Source organism: Antennarius striatus, chromosome 17 (genome assembly GCF_040054535.1).
Source record: "Antennarius striatus isolate MH-2024 chromosome 17, ASM4005453v1, whole genome shotgun sequence".
NCBI classification, from domain to species: domain Eukaryota; kingdom Metazoa; phylum Chordata; class Actinopteri; order Lophiiformes; family Antennariidae; genus Antennarius; species Antennarius striatus.
Genome location: NC_090792.1, coordinates 2,623,235 through 2,641,253, shown reverse-complemented (window position 1 = coordinate 2,641,253; position 18,019 = coordinate 2,623,235). Strand labels below are relative to the sequence as shown.

Sequence of the window (18,019 nt, the reverse complement as noted above, 5' to 3'; positions counted from 1 at the left end):
TGTTCCTGAGTTTTACACTTCTGAGAAAAGAAGCCATCCGGATCCCAGTGGTTCTTAATCAGCTGCCTCTATATTGCTAAGGTCCCCGCCTTTTCCTGCTACCCAATCCATGTTGCACCGGATTCCTGCTGGGAGACCTAAAGGAGGATATACCAATGTCCATGGGTATATCTGTTGTTGAAGGCCCGGTCAATAGCCATTTACTGGCTGTCCCCTTCCCCGGGCACTGGCTATAGGTTAGGGCCCCTGTATCCCTCTGGGCTGTGTGCACTTATGATAATGAGTACTTGCAATCACGGATCTTTTTATAATTCAAATTGCACCAAATTGATTCTTGAAATAAATTGACATTCATCATTATTAAAAATTGTGTCCGTTTGGGCAAATTTGTCCTCCTCATCTTACCGTCATCTGTCTCTGTGCACGTGGCACAGTGCTGACACTGTGTTTCTGGGTAGAAGACACGCACAATATTGAGTCCCTCTTGCTGTGGTCCCTGGGCTGGCTTCTTTAACATCTGCTCTGAGGTTCTTCAGATGCTCTACCAGTCTGTCCTATCCAGAGTACTGTCCTACGTCATTGTGTGTTGGGGTGATGTTGCCAGGAAGCGACAAGTGGAACACCTTCAACAGTTTAATCCGCAGGGCTGGTTCTGTGGTCGGGCCGAGCCTGGAATCTGTGGGAACAGTTCTGGAGAGAACAACCATGTCCACGTTCAGAGCGATACTGGGGAACACCAGCTACCCCCTTTTCTACTGCGGAGTGACTGTGACGAAAAGCAATTTTACCATTTGGGGGACTAAATGATTCTGATTCTAAATTTGATCGCATGTCTTGCACGCTGTGTTATGACAGATGTGCCTGCCCACCATGCGGGGATCTAGCTTAGGATCCACTGGTATCTGGGAATTATTGTGAAGCTCTGCATTCTTGTTTTATGCTTAGTAGGGTAGTATGTGGAGTCGTGTATATGTTTCCTGTTTCTCTATGTTTGTTTACTGTGTCTTTTATATGTTTGCTTTGATCTGCATTGTCTCTGTAGTGCAGTTGTTCTCTTTGTATAGGCCTGTTACCTTTATTTATTATGACTGCTGTGCTGTCCTGTGGTATGTGAAATGTAGTGGAATTTTTGATTGTATGAAAGCAGGAAGTACATCATTTCCCTTCAGAATCAATTGGTATGTATTTATCCATCGATCTATCTTGTTTTCCAAATGGGAATATAAAATCACTGCTTACTTGTGTTGAAATAGGAAAAAAAGAAGAAAACTTGTGTTAAATTATGATTATTTCAAGGAAATTTGACTTCAAATTAACATCATAGAAATTAAACTCTAAATAAACTGTAATTTTAACCTGATTATCATATTACACCTTCATTACATAGTTTTTTCTATTGAATTAGAAAATAACAAAACCATAAAATACTCTCTGAAGCACTCTTATGATTCACATTATAATTAATCAATGATGATTGCTATTAACAAGTCTCCTTCTCCTCTATGTAGATAGGCTGAGGCTAATAACCCCTAGATGACCTCACTGTACATTTTGACAGCTTTCTTCCTACTCACAAGCCAAACTAAAAAACCTGTAAATGTAACAAGTTTTCAATCTTTTATTGCTTTCAGCTTTCAAATATGCAGTTAAGTCCCCGATTAATTAAGAGCATTTCCAAATTGCAGTCATACAGGTGTAACCTGTTGGGCACTGTTTGATGCACCATCAATAGTTTAACACAGAGGAATTGTCTTCATTCTCTGGATTATTGGACTGGATTTATACAAATAGGCATTTTTTTTGCAAAACGATACTTTTTATTTATTTATTTATTATTTAATGATTATTATTAAATAGATATTTAAATAAGAAAATAAAATAACAAATTTAAATAATGTTTATTAAATACTCTTTTTTATACAGTCTTTGCAACAGTTTGTCATGTTCTCATAAACCCCCCCCCCCCAAAAAAAAACCCCTCAATCTTGTTTCTACGGTACCACAGGTAATTTTTCTTCTCTTGGGATTTGATCTGATGTCCTTCTTGAGACCACTCAGTCGGGGTCTGATCCATCATGAGTCAAACTTCCATTAGTTTTCCTTTGTTTAGATCCAGTCTTGAAGTCATATCTGATTACTTTAAGTATTATTTTTGACACAAACCATTACTCAGTTTACAATTTTTTTTTAATAAGCTGAAAATATAGAATGATACATCAAATGAAACCGAGTAAGACAGAGAGAGGTGTTGGGCAGGATAGAAATGAGTAAGAAGGATAAAGAGAAGGCTCTTCTCCTGAAAAGCTTCTTACCATTAAGCATTCACAGCTTAAGAAAGGCATAGGAAGGTCAGCCGAAGAAGCATGATCTGGGACTTTACTGACACACTATTAAACATAGGATTGTGAATGTTTGAGCTTCTGTTGGAGGCTGGACATGACAGCTGAAAAGCAAAAGCAAATTACACAAATTAAATGAGGGGAATTGTTTCCCCTCTCATCATCTCATGTGACCCTCCAGCTACTCAAGTTTCAATTTAAATCTTCACCCGATGCCTCGTGGCGTCAGCAGCCACTGAAATTTAAAACCAGGGTGAGAACCTGAACTTGATAGGAGTGCGGTAGTGGGGGTAATTATTTTTTTAATCCCACTGGAGTTGCCATTTTTATCTCACTTTCTTTAATTAAAGAACTTTGTCAGGATGAAAGGCTTCACCTGTAATTTAAGGTCTGCACAGAGGGAGGGGGCCATCGCTTACAAAACAGAATACATGTTCAAATATCAGGTCAGTAAATGACTCATATGAGTTCAGTCAACTTAATTTACTTCGTTACAAGAGCATGTCTGAAAACTAAAGGGTGAACATCAGTTGGTGATTGCTTGTCAAACTGATTTCATTTCATACAATTTTCACTCGATTCATTTTAAACTGCATTCGTTTCCTGTATTGATATTCACTACCTTACTATGGCTATCTAGATAGGTGTACTGCAGGTGATGATCCAAAACAGATAAATGAATGATGTGCATTGTGTTCCAGTCACATTCCACTAACATTCAGTATGTAGAGCACAATATGGGATTGACTCAGTTTGGGGTTTTAACACCCAACTGATATTTGTTCTCTTTTCTAACCTGGTTGATTTAAATTACAATTATGCAATGGTAACATACTTTTCAGTGTCAGATGGAAAATGATTGCGGGCTTCCATAAATTATCCTCATGGCAGACAACAACAGTCTTAATAGAAACTGATCCTGGGGATGCTGTCACTAATCAAATACAGGGCACATATTTTCAGTATAAACTCACAAAAACCAGACTTTTCACCTCTGTAATTTTCATTTTATCCCTTTTTATTTTACACAACAAAACAACACAGTACATGTTGTCTTTTTCTGTACAGAAGCTTTTCTTTTGTGGCCAACACAGGTTGGAGTACACCAATGTCAGGCGAAAAGCTCATAGGGTTTTTATGTTTTGTTTTGTTTTTTCATATTCTTCCTTTTAAAAAATATCATTTTCATAAGAGGTACATCAAAGTCTTTTGTCTCTTTTTGTGCAGTTTGTTTTTGTCCATCAGTCAAGAAACGTTTGTACTCCTCAGTAGGAAAGAAAGGCTGTGTGTGAAATCTCTCTTCCTATGTTCATCCCATCCTAATTCCTCCCTTGTAAAATCAGGTGGACTCCTGGATCCAGGTTGGGGAATCTGTGAGATGGTTTGTTAGTGCAAAAGAAGGCACCAAATGCTGTTCTCTTGCCACAGTCTGGACACACACTTGCTTTGGGTGTGTGACCATGAGAATGGTGTGCTTTTCAGTTCTTCTACTGTCTTTATGTTCCTCTTTTCTGCCTGTAATTATCCCCTTTCCGTGGTATTTTCAGATAAGGTGATTGTGGTAGTGATGTGGCGAGCCCATTGTCTTGTTTCTTTTGTGCTATAAAGTGGAACCAACGAGACAATGTTACGAGACAAGGCGAGTTATTCGCTCGCTCAATGACTGATTCCATAACAGAAACTCTTGAAGATAATAAACTGCAAACTGAATTCAAAGAGTCGTGGGATTAAAAAAAAATGTAAATGAATAAAATTACAGGCGCAAAAAAGGAAATGAATGTTCATGCCGTCACCCAGAAACACACAAGAATCAATACACACGTCTATAAACAAAAGGTTCGGACATGAAACCACATACACACAGTAAACACACAGCACACACTATTTTCATGTCACAAATGTTACCATTTGCTTACACACTCCTGAACGAATTCAAACTAAGACACTTGTAACCGCAGGCACACACTCATACAAAAGATGGACAGCAATGAAGAAACCAAAGTTTATTTGATGGTTAGTCTCAAGCCAAGTCAAACCGTGCTTTCTAATATCCAGTCTGAATCACACCGCCCTTTGTCTGAATCTCCCTCCCCATCTTTTGAGAGAAGCATCCCGCTCATTGATTGGCTCCTTTTGTTCCGCATTGCACGCCCTAATTTGAGAGTCCCGCCACTGCCATGGTGAGAGTAAGTCTTTGAGCCTCCCCCTTCACTGAGCGAGTATCTCCTTCTCGCCCTGCTTCGTCCTCCTTCTTCCACAGGGAGAGTCTGGTACTTGGCTGAGGCACGAGTAGCCCTGCGTAGGACTGGCGTCTCTCTGAATCGTGTGGAGGGGACGGGGCTTGGGGTAGCCAGAGGGCTGGAGAAAGGGGAATAGATAAATGGAGATGGGGATTGGTTGAGAGAAGTAGAATTGTTGCGGTTGGTGTTGAGGTTCTCCAGATGGGTGGAGGAAGGGAGCAGAGCTGAGCAAGTCGCAGAAGAAGAAGAGGAAGGAGGATTGTTGGGGAGATTTTCAGTGTTAGCCGAGGTGTGTGAGCAAACTGAGCCTGGCTTGCTGGGAGCGGGCTTCCGTTTTGGCTTGGTTAGAGAATTGGTGGTGGGCGAGGAGACGCCAGCTTGAGCTCTCTTCTCACCTATTTTTTCCTGTTCTTCGACACCAGCTGTTGGGCTCCTGGCTGCCCAAGGCTGACTAAGAAGTGACGTTGCGGTGGAGCAGTCAGGCAGGGAAGAATCAGGAGATTGAGACATTGTGTCCTTGCCCACTCCTCCTGCCACACAGCTTCTTTTGTTTGAGCCTCCTGAAGGGTCGTCTACTCCAATTGAGCCATGTTTGGAGGTGCTAGGAGTCACAGTGCATCCTTGTGACTGCTGCCCATTGGTCTGTGAGTGAACATTGGTCAAGGACAATGAAACACCTTTAGCACCGTCTCCAGGGTTGCACACCTTTGAAAACAAACAGACAATCCAATCAGAAAGGCTTAAACTGAGTGGCAAAAAAAAATGAAGTAATTTTTCACGTTGGCAGGACAAAAATGAATCATTCAAGCAAAACTTCCATTGTGCAAACACAAATCTTAACAACTTATTTTAACAAATTGATCTTGCCAATCTAGATCAGCGGTCACCAATATGATGACTCTCTGTAAAATCTGGAGAGGGTTTTCTAGTCTTCAGCTACAACTAGAACAGCACATGTAGTTGGATACCTATACATCATAGGTATCCAACTACATGTTTACCTCAGCGGGAAGGAGGGGCTGAACCCGGACACTTTAACTGATGATCCCTGATCTGGATCCGTATATCTGGTTAAACTCAGATTTAAGATTTATAATCCCCAGTGGAGAAATTCTTTTTACACTCAATATGTAAACACACATACAGAGAGAGGCCAGCCACACGGCAGTGCCATAGCAGCAGCATGCAGGGTTTAGTGTCTTGCTCAACGGCGCCTTGGCGGTGCTCAAGAGGTGAACTGACCTCTCTAGCTAACAGTTCACATTCCAGAATTTGGGTCCACACTGGATTTGACCCGGCAACCCTCTGATCCCCAAGTGATTGTGAACTGAGCTACTGCCGCCCTAGATACCCATTATCATGAGTTACCTTGTTTCTTGTTTGATGCATTGTAAAATAAAACACTGTTAAACTCCATCAGACTTGGGGTTAAGTTACCACGTTTTGTTTTTGTTTTGAGGTCACTTATGTCTTTTGAATGCCATCACTTAATTGTTATCAGACCTGTCTAGTTCTCTTTCCTCCTTAGCTAGACCCACCTTGTAACGAATCATCAGGATGATGATGAAAACGAGCACAGAAGCCACTATTATCCCTCCAATGATGATGATCATGGTCCCGCCCAGGAACTGAGACTGCATAAAGTGACACCTCATGTACTCCGACTCAGTGCTGAACTGCACACAGCCAACCACTCGTGTTGCCGTCAGGGAGGTGATGACATCATCATAGATGGCCAGAACACAGAGGTCGTACTGGGTCCCCGCTGCTAGGTTGTTAACCAGAAAGTTCTTGCTTGAAGGAGGGATCATTCTGTGGGAAAAAAAATAGGGTAAAAGAGTGAGGCAAATACATTAAAATGTAATGCTAAATCCTTAAAATCATACACAGGGCAGATGTAATTATACATAATATTTTGGTCACATTTTGTAGTCCTTCCAGTTAGATGGGTTCAACAGCAGTTTCGCAACAAGAAAGCTCTAAAAGTGTACTTCACACAGTTCAAGTGCAGCACATAACTAAGCGTTGCTTATTTTCACATCCCATTAGGGATGTTGTATATTGCCACCCCTAAAACTTGAGCATTGGCTGGGAATTGAACCCGGGTCACCTGCTTGGAGGCTAACCACTATTCCAACAAGGCAAGCTACAATTTACATTCACTTGAAAAGTCCAACATCATCTTTCATGGGGAATCATTTGCAAGGTGTATGAAAGTATAAACTAAATCTTTTAAATCATCCCCCATACTGGCCACTAAAATTCAGCTTAGCACTTAATCAAAACATTGATCCTTAATGTTTAAAGCATACAAACACACCCTTAATAACACTATTCAAATTTAAAAAAAAAGCCATTTTCATTTGACAGTTGTACACCAATTGTATGCTCAGCTATTGCTGACAATTACCTGGAAGCATTTTCAGCTGGTATGTTCCTGATCAGAAAGTAATGATATAATCAATCAGATTAACAACCCTGAAAATCAAAAATGTTTGTCTGGATAGCCCTCATGTCATAAAAAGATCAGTAGTAGTGAATCTATAAACGGCTCTTGCCTGGTCAAACAACGCCATTGATTAAAAATTCCAGACCGTTTTTCCAATTATTGGCTGGGGTGCATGGGGTGTTGCATTCCGCTGCTCTTCTACTGGTACAGTCATACATGTGAGGAATAAACAGGTCTAAGTCTGAATGTGGCGTACTTCTCTTGCAGTGTGAGGCCAGCCTTAAAGGGTTGGTCAGCTTTCGGGGATTTCTCTCAAAGATGCTAAGAATATTCTTCATTAGAACCAAAGAGAGTTACTAGTTTGCAGCTCATAGCATTGTGTGCACAGAGAGGAACGAAGGGCTTTAAAAAAAAAAAAAAAAAACAGGTTAAAGACCAGATTTAGAATCCAAAGGTATGACAAGCAACAGCTAGGATTGAGGTTAATGGTTAACTTTAAAATGAAGGTCCTACTGAATGTCATGTATGTCACTGCCTCACACACACACACACACACACACACACACCCACACCCACACACACACACCCACACACACTGTATATAGAGAAGAATAATGTACTCATTATAGCTGTGGCCGAGGGCTTCATGTGTGCTAGACTGGACACCAGAGAATTAAATTCATTCTGTAAAATAATGTTTGTTTTACAATATTTTGGGTTCATTTTTGTCTTGAAGCTGTTAACACTTAGCTACATGAACAAGTATGCTATTTACCACCTCAGTAATACTGCATGTCTCTGGGATATGCATGTGTGTATAGCAGGGACAGAAGAAACAATGAATATTCAGCGTAGTATTTTGAGTAGTCTTCCGGCTTTCAATGAGAGCAGACATCTTTTCTTCTGTCTCTCGTTGTTGCTAACTTTGCTATCTGTCTCGAACTCGTATTGGATAAACACTCATCAATTCTCACTGACTCCTTGGCTTCAAACTGAAAGGAAAAAATGTCTACATTAATGGGAATCTCACTAAAAAGAATGCTGATATCGCTAAAAAAGCTCGACAACTGAAGAAGAATGGGCTGATCGACAACATCTGGACCAACAACTGCAGGATCTTCATCAAAACAAAGGGGCTTTCTCCAGACCAGATGAAAACAATGGTGATCAGGAGTGCAGAGGAGTTGGTGAAATATGAGCAATAAAGATGGACAAGAATTCTTACTACACCAAAGATCAGCACAACACTTCAATATTGGGAGCTCTATGACTTTGGAGACGTCAAGTATTTCATGGAACAGTCGAAAAAATCAACACCATTGATATCAGAAACATGGACTAATGAACAAAAAAACCCCAAAAAACCTAAAACAAAAAAACACAACAATATGTATTTGTGATTACATGGGATAACATTAACTTTGAGACTTTAAAGAGCATGATGATATCTTTTGACAATATAATACCATGTGAAACTGTTAAAGTGTCTGCAACAAACTGGCTAATTCTTGTATAAACACTGTCGGCTGAAAGAGGTGAAGGTGATCATTATATTCTTGTGGAGAACACTGGCAAGGCCAACTTCTTGTTTTGACTATCCTAGATCTTAACAAACTTTGTGTTTCTAGGAGGAATGTAAACGTGGTTACATTAGGGTAAAAGGCTAATATCTAGAAGTGGATAAGGATATGAACATCTGTCAGAATTCACTGTATGAGCTGGTTGAAGACTTTTAATGTCTGAGTTTGTTTATTACATATTCTAATGAGACAGATGTTTTGTTGATGATTTAGGGGAAGAGAACCTTACAAGCCAATGGCTTCTACCCATCAACCCTTTTTTTTTTCTATTCAGATGTTGTTGATGATGTTTCAACATTGATGGAAGTGAAATATGTTGTAATAACATGTCTGAAAAGAAGAAAAATAAATCTTTAGATGTAAGGAAAAGGGCTTGAGCCACAGAACTATATCTTATGGATTTTTTTTTTTTTTTAATAGCAATGGCATTTTCAATTCTTTCAAACTGAAATGTCCTTTTTAAATAGATCTTCAGTAAATTGCAAATGAGGAGGGGGCGGGTTGTTCCACTGATCTATTTGAAAAATGTTGTTTCAAATACTTATGTAATGTGTGTATGTTACACCCCATCTATTTCTCTGTTCATCTTTATTGCAGGAGCATCTCATCAAACAATTCCTTCCCCATTTCCTGGCGAGTCTCTTGTGCTCCAATGGGTTCTACATTTTATAATCCAAAATCCGGATGCTTCATTTGTCCTGATTGAGTCCAGGTATTTAATCTCCTGTGAAGTTAACACCCTGGGAGTCATTTAACTAACCTGTGACATTGTCTCAACCAGCACCAATGTCGACGGTTATTTACATCACAGCTGGCACATTTAACTAACCAACTCATTAGCAACATTAGCAACATGAGCAAAAGGTTGTGAAAGGTAGGGAGTCTGCGTGAGTCTCGGAATGCAGCGTGTGTGTGTGTCTATATATATATATATATATATATATATATATATATATATATGTATACTGTATACTGTATACTGTGTATATGTATCCTATTCTTCTATTTCTTCTTCAAAAAAGGGGCATCCTTGTGCATCTTTCTTGAAAATTGGTTTACAAATTACATTTTCGTGCACATAAATTGAGTATCTCTCTCTTGTCCATCTCAGTTAACATTTGCTTCCAAAAAAACCGAGCTACAGGTCTCCTCCTGGACTAAACCATCATCAGAAACATCCTAAACCAAGCCCATCTAACTGGACAATGCAGCAAGTGAAAGTCATATTGTATGGCCAATTCTTTGTCAACATGTACTAAGCTGTCATCATTGATAATTCATAAATATAAAGAGCAATCAAGATATCGATAATGTGTTTGTCTTTGGATCTTGATGTGTTGCATGCTGAGTATCCAAAATTCATTTTCATGCAAATGACTATATTTTGTTTTTGTCTGACATACAATCACGCCTTGACAGTCTGAGTCTGTTCGCGTTGTGAACTCATCCAAACTGAACCGTTCATTGTGGCTAATTTCTTTGTGTCTGAGCAGGATTTTGCTGCCAGTATTTGAAGCCCCACTGTGGGCAGATGATTGCCTTGGCCGAGACCATTACACTAATCTATCTGCTCTGCTCTGCCAAGCCCCTAGCCCAGGGTATCTATGTGTGTGTGTGTGTGTGTGTGTATGTGTGTGTGTTTTTCTGGGTTTCATTACACTTTGCAAAAGAGAACGTGCATGCTTCCCTGTGAGTATAAATTCATGTGCTCACGTCTATAGGTGTCCAGTGTGTGTGTGTGTGTGTGTGTGTGTGTGTGTGTGTGTGTGTGTGTGTGTGTGTGTGTGTGTGTGTGTGTGTGTGTGTGTGTGTGTGCCTGTGTGTTGTTTTTTTTCTGGGTTTCATTACACTTTGCAAAAGAGAAAGTGCATGCTTCCCTGTGAGTATAAATTTATGTGCTTATGTCTATAGGTGTCCACAGTTTTATGTGTGTGTGTTAATATTACATGCATTTGCCTGAGTTCCATTACAGTAATCTGCTCCTCCCATGGCAGCCACCTCTTCCCAATGGCCTGCTGCCCACATTCATCACTGACACAGCTCTATATCCTGCTAAAGCCCTTGTTGTGGACATATGTACACACGTGTGTGTGGATGGGTTCGTGTGCGTGATAATCAACTTTAACTTTCGGCCCAAAGCCAGGAAGATGATGTGATCGCCATTAGCTACACTCATCTTTTTTTGACTCTAGACAAATGATCGCCTCCACGCACAGAACAATGAAGTATGATTCCAGATTGTTCTATTTCAGGCCATTCCACTTGATTAAATATTGGAGAAAGCCTACAGGCTGCAAAAATACATTTTACCAAAAGGGGAAAAAAGGCATTTGTGGGAATGATTCAGCGGACAAGAGCAGAGCTTCCAGGTTGAGCTGGAGCAATGCGATAAGGGGATGGGGCTTCTAATAATTCGGCTTTGGAGGCAGAACACAAATCAGGCCGTGTAAGGCAAAAAACTTGAAATTTTTAAAATGATATTCAGATCTCTTGGAGCTCATTAGTGATTTCATATTGCTGCGGGTAATATTATTTTTTGCATTTCATGAGGAGAGTTGAAGGCATCCAGTTTTGGAGAATATTTTGGTGTTCTTGAATTTAATTTGAATGTGTTTTCTACATTATCTCAGTTGTACAACAAACTTGGTTTCATTTTTGAACTTTTTTAAAATCATTCTATGTCCAACATTTAGATTCACAGGTCTACTCCATGCTTTCATTGATTTAAAGGAACACTTACACCCTCAGTCTGGGGCATATGTGAAGATTTGCTTCACATACATTTGTATGAGATAATTGATTAATCTCATGTTTATACAGTGACAATTGAGACTAAACATAAAGTCTGAAAATAGGAGGAACTGGTCAATCTGAATGGAAAATATATCCAAGTCCCAATAATTGATATTCTATATCTTGTTCTCTTGAGTTCAAATAAATGCTCGTTTTTACAAAAGATCCCCTCAGAGGAGCAAGAGGAGGTGTCTGAGGAGAGGGGGGTATGAGTATCCATTCTCAGACTGTTGCCTCCATCATCCTCAGATAAGGAAGTTTTTCCTGCTCTGGAGGGTTCTGTTGATTTTTTCTCTGTCTGCTAAAGCACTTTGAAATGTTTGCTGATGTCATTTATAAACTGTGTACTTTATACATAAAAGTTGATTGATTGATTGATTGATTGATTGATTGATTGATTGATTGATTGATTGATTGATTGATTGATTGATTGAAGTTTGAAATTAATGAATGGATGGAATTGTAAAATTATATGACACTTGCCCAAATGAGACCAAAATGTGGGTCACAGATAAGTAATGTAAGTTGTTCAATTATTTTAGAAAATTCTATGCAATGCTTCTGGCTGCAGCAATGAAAGTCAGTTTAAAATAAACTTCCTGTAATGAGAAACACTAAGTTTTTGTCAAGCAAAAGCATATTTTAAAAACAAATGCCTCTAAATGAAACTTTTCAAATGTATTATCTACATTTCCATATTCATACTTTAATTCTATAAAGCAAGATAAGATAACATAAGATAAGATATTCCTTTACTAGTTCCCCAGTTGGGAAATTTCCAAACATGCAAACACTGAATAATAACATGACATTTTCCAAAATAAATTTACACGTTCATCTAGAGCTTTCCCCCTTCCATTGACCTGCTCAGGAATAATGCTCTGCTTCATCATCATATCAGTTAAAAATAACTATTTTTTAGGCACAAAGTGAAGGGGATTAATGGTAGTTCAACTCCCAACCCATTACTTTTGACCTCATAGCTAATGTAGCTTACACAGCAGATGGCAGAATGCCATGCTAATAGGTCTGAGTCTCCCAGACAGCCAGAAGACATTACAGAAACTAGCTCCTTATCTTTGTTTTACCACATAAAATGCCCCTGATCCCAAACAAGCACCTACACAGCTTGTAGTCAGAGGTGGAATGGGGATTTTCAGCCCAGGCCAGGTGGGTTTTCCTTACATCTCCCCAGGCGTTCTTATTCATTACAGTCACTGTCAAAATCAGGGAGACCACTTAACCACTTAGCTATCACCTTAGCAATTATCAACTTTATGGATGGAACAGTTGTCATCGGTGGCAAAAAATTACAATATTCAAGTTATATTTAACCCATGAAGTACAGCCATAAAAAATCACCTCATTTAAATGCAACTGTCTAAACGTTATCTGAGCAATATTATTAAGTCTAGCCTATCATGTGCTTTCCTCACAATCATTGCCACACACTAAAATTTTTGGGAATATTAACTGTTCAGCTTCTGAACGTGAATCTGTTTCCTGTAAGAACTGTCTGATTATTTTTAAAAAAAACAGTTGCAAAGGCTACCAGACAAAGGTGCTTTGTGTTTTGTCAGACTTTTTCAAGGTGAGGCTGTTTTGTTTTTTGTTTTTTTAATAAATGAAGGTTAAATGATTTAATGCTTCAGAGAGCAAAATTATGAATAATAGATCTGATGAAACAAATTACAATTTTTGCAATGAGTTTAATGAATATACAATTGCTCTTAGGGATATCATGCATAGCACTGCAGATTAAACTATACAAAAATAATTTTAATTATACTGAAAACTAAAAAAAGTTTTAAGCCACTCTTGTGAGTAGTTCTTTTTCAATGACCCTTTTTAATGTCAGAAGTGATGCTTTTATTGTGGAACATAGAAAATAATGAACCAATCCGTCGTCCCTCACTTCGATTAATATATTGGTGTCCTCTCCTGAATAAATAGAAGCTTTTTTACCAATTCACCTCTTTTGTTCAAAAACAAATGGAAGGATCTACTATGCTTTGCAAGATCTCAATATACTGCTGCGCTCAGTGCAAACAGGCACAGCAGTGAAGATGCAACACAAGCTGCCCCACATGCAGAGTAGATGTTTCAGCACTATTTGTAGCAGGGAGTAGACCTCCATCTGGCCAGCTCAGCTGCATTTCTTCCACTTCAGCTGAGTCATCCACATTTCTCCTTAAATGCTATTGCTGGCTCCTTCCACCCTGTAGTTTGTTCTCTCACCCACCTCATCCATTTCTCATGCTTCTCAACGTACTGCTTTCATGGCCATACTATCTGTGCATGTGTGTGTACAGTCGTTCATCCCCTTTTCCTGCATTCCTTAGTTTTTCGTGTTGTTCCGTTCCTGTTGTTGAGCTACTCTTTAAGAAAAAAAAAAGTTCCTTCATTTCTCCTTTCATCAGTCTTTTTTTGTTTATTCCAACTCAGATTTCTCCTTGCCTTGTTAAATCATTTTTGACTTAAACAAGAAATACTTTTCCTCTTCCCTTCTCTCTCTCCATCCCACTCCTAACTAATGTGGTTGAATTGAGTCTTCATTATTTTCTTACTTGTCTAGTTTCTTTTGCTTTTCACCACTCACCCCACCCTCGCCTCCCTCTTAACTACTCATCTTTGTTTAAAACCCTTACTTACAACAAACTGCTGCTATGATAGACCTGCAATATGTTTATGGTGCTGTAAAATCAGAATTGGAACATTCTGGTGGGATAAAGGTAGATCTTTTTTCACGCCTCCAGCACAACTGAGTGAGGTGTTCCACCTTACTGCCGATCCACTCTTCCCAGTACTGAGAGACAATGCAGGAGAGAGAGAGAGGAGGGATAGCAGGCAGCTTTAAAAGCCTGCATTCATCCCCCAGTCCCTGCTGTGTTGTCTCATAAAAAAGCTTGCCACACAATTTGCTTGATGTGTAGTCCTTTTTTTTTTTTTGGTATGGGGGGAATGGCAACCAGCCCCTGTAGCGTGATAGATCTGCTGAAGTGGAAAACAACCTCCGAAAGAAGATAGAGGAAGGAAAAAAACCCAAACAACAGGCAGAAGATTAGGATGGAGGGAGAAGCGGTTTGTGTCTTGTTGGGTAACTTTGTAAATGTCAAAGTGTCCTCTGAAAGACAAAGCAATTTTAATACATCAAAACTTTTATTACTGCAGGCTTTTATGAAGTACTGTTATGCTTAGGCATTAAATTAACCTTTTCTAAATGTACATTTCTCGTGCATTATAAACACTTGCTTTTGTAGAGTAAACTTCAAAAGCTCATTTTGGTTTAGTTCATAGCAATTCTGACACGTTCTTCACTCCTGATGAAAAGCTTTATTTAGCACATTTTTTGGTTGTTCGAATAGAAAAGATGAGACCATTCCATGTTTACATGTTCTATATCCATATTTTAATTATGCACTTTCAATGACAATATGTATATTTGAATAAATATAATGAATACTGCATCTCCCGACTGCACCCCAAACAATACAAACGTTATTAAATACTTATATTACCCATACTTATGTTTTTCCTATTTTTTGCATTGCTTTGGTTAGTATTTGTACCATATTCTAGCACTTCGTCATCCAATATTTGAATGCACATATTTAACAAGCTTTCAGCAAATTGAATCTCTAAAATACAGTATTACTTTTGTCCAAATAGTAATGCATGGGTTTGAATTTGGGGGGGTTCTCACAATTTATAAGACAAATTACATAAGGGGGATGTTTTAGAAGCTAATTTTACCATTTTAAAAGCTTTTTTTTTTTTTTTTTTAAATATAGGCCTAAAAAATGGCAGAGTGTTAAGATGTTTCAAATATCTTTCAGACCAAGAGGTCACTTGGGGTCACTAAACATAATAAGGGGATGAAAAATTTTAAGAAATACTGCATATGCAGAGTAGTCCCTTGAGATGCGAGATGCTCAACACTACTTATTTGAGATATGAGCCGTCGTGCTGTCTGTTTTGTTTCGACATAAAAACAAAATCCGAAACACAAGCCATGCTTCGGGACACTGCAGCTAGTTGGTGGATGGGTACAACATCAGCTGAGTCTGTATCTCATTCTTTCCCACGTGTATTCTAAATGTTTCTTAATCATTGCTGTTGTTAAAATACTAAACAACCTGTAATTCATCCAAACCCTTAATCCAGTCCAATGATTGGCTCTGCATCTGAACCAAAGAACAATTTATTGTGTGGTTTATGGTCATCCTTGTCAATGCTGTCAGTGACTTTTACTATCATCGACATAGCTGTGAATTGTTCAATAAAACCAGTGAGGTGTAAAGGCCAAACACTTCATGTACCGCGAGTGCCTCAATACGTCATGTGTGAAAGGTCACCACATTATTTAATCTACATCAGCCTTCCCTTGACCTGACCCTGAAATAAGGGTTAAACAGCTGAGGCTGAGACAAAGACTGTATGGATGACTCTATTTAGTGGCTCACAGATTGTATCTAAGAAGGGAAATAAAAATGAAAATATAGTGTACATCCAAGGGTTGATGAGCAAAGAAACTGATCTTGGTGATGATACAGCTATACATTGGTTTCATTCTCATTAAGCTTCACCTTACGACAAATAAAGCTGCAAATTTACAGCTTTTTGCAGTCAGTATAATTTAAGGTACAATGAATAATGTAAGTGGGTACTATAGGTCATGACTTTAGACATGGTTTGTAGATGCTACAACCATTATCATCTAGTTCAATAGAGCAGAATACAATAAAATAACATGTTCAATGACATGAAACTATTGCTTGTGCATTTACAGTAAGAAGTGCTGTCTTTTTAGTTTTGTCTTGTCTTTTAGAATTACAGTTTAAACAAATATCAAGTTCATCACTATGCATTGAACTTGAATCACACGTATATGTCTTGTATTCAATTCTAATCAAACAAAGTTAATGTTACTGTAATGTTGCTTTGAAAATAGTAGCATGTACTGTACTTATATAGAACTGTCTTAATACACATTATTGAAATTTTTTGACTGTATTAATTATCATCAGAAATAATCAATCACTGCACCAACTGAACTTTTGTTTCACTGAATTGAATTTAGATTTTAGCACATGAGCTCATTTAAGTACTATTCATTTTGTAAATTAAAAAATTGGAACTCATGTAATCAGAAAAAAAACCCCCAACATATCAACTTACAATCACAAATCAATTATTTACCATTGTGACTGACTAAGCAGACCTGGTAGACCTGCTTATGAAATAGAAACTCAAAATAGCCCGATGAGTGAAGTTACAACAACTGGCACTTTATCAGTAAACATCTGTCAGTATAAAGTGTCCTTGAGCATGAAACTGAATCCTTGTCAGCTCTGAGAGCATTGTCATGCAGCTGACACTGACCTCCCTATGGGCAGGTGGGTGGGTGGGTGGGGTTTCTTCGCCGGGATCAATACAGAATCAAGTTGCACAACCGTGATATTTAAGATGAGTAGCATATGCCCTGGAGGTTGTCATAACAGGGAGGATACGCCAGCAAAAAGCTTCAAACTATCACTCACTTTTCCATCTGCTTAGGCAGAGTGCTGAATATATGATGACAAAGACACCTATGAAAACCAATCCAACACCCAAGTATATTATGTAGAGCAACTGAAGAGTGAAGTGCACAAATGTCAATATCCCGCAAATAAACCGTCACTGAACTGAAAGGTAACTGTCCTCTTACAAAAGGACCAGTCTTCCTGTGTCTGCCATTCACTCCCCTCACCCCTATGTTGGTGCTGTTTCCCTCTTGTCTTTTCCCTTTCTACCTCCTTTATGTTTTTTTTTTCACTGCCCCACCTCTTAGCGCCCTGAGTTTCAGCGATGATTCAAAAGGAATCAATGGGCTGCCACTTTGTGCAGCAGAGATGTTGAATGGAAATCAATCGGCTAACTAAAAACAATAGGACTGCAAAAAATAGAAAAGAGGGACAAATGACTTCAGTGCTTAATGGTGAGTGGGAAAGAAGCTTTGGGAAGAGAGGAAAGGAAAGAAAGACGGACTTTTCAGTACATGATGGAGCAATGGAGGATGAAGGTGGTAGGTGACAAACTGTGTGATCGCTGCTCCTCTTTGCCCCCATAGGAAGCTGTTTGTTTTTCTGACGTCATGTTTTCAAGTATTTTAAAGTTTCCAGCGAAAAGCATAAATGCTGTCTTTCGTGGGATACCAGTTCCACAAATGCACAAAGGCTTTGGGTTAAGCTTGTGAATAATAGAGTGCATCAGAGTCTGAGACACAAGGTTGAGAAGCTGTAATGCCTGATGTCTTTGGAAGACAGCTTTAAATCCCATTGCTGTCATCGGATGCATTCTCTGAATGTGGTGAAGGTCTGAGGAATTATGCAGAGATTAAGACTAATCAACATACAGATAATACTAAAAAATTCTTCGTCATGACCCAGACGATTGATCTCAAGTGCCCCGCTGCTCCGGATCAAGATATATCCTGATGAAGTATAGATGGGGATTAGTGGTGATATTAAAATCTGCAGATCTCCCTGCAAAAGCTTTGTTAATTCTTTCTCCCCCATTTCACTTGAGTAAATATTTAGATCAAATAACAATCATTCCCTAAGAGATTGATTTTATCTG

At 38.8% G+C, this 18,019-nt stretch overlaps 1 protein-coding gene across 4 annotated transcripts in view; it reads right to left on the bottom strand.

Moving 5' to 3' along the window:
* Positions 1-1,965: 1,965 nt before the first annotated feature.
* Positions 1,966-18,019, bottom strand: part of lrfn5a (leucine rich repeat and fibronectin type III domain containing 5a) — a 100,395-nt gene continuing 84,341 nt past the window's right edge. For 3 of the 4 annotated variants that reach the window (XM_068339085.1, XM_068339084.1, XM_068339086.1), the window contains 2 exons: positions 6,118-6,391; positions 1,966-5,284 (listed from right to left, as the gene is read on the bottom strand). In XM_068339085.1, the coding sequence (XP_068195186.1) occupies positions 4,370-5,284; positions 6,118-6,391 (1,189 nt within the window). In that variant the 3' untranslated portion in view covers positions 1,966-4,369. The remainder of the gene's footprint in view (positions 5,285-6,117; positions 6,392-18,019) is intronic. The other variant, XM_068339087.1, reaches the window with a different exon arrangement.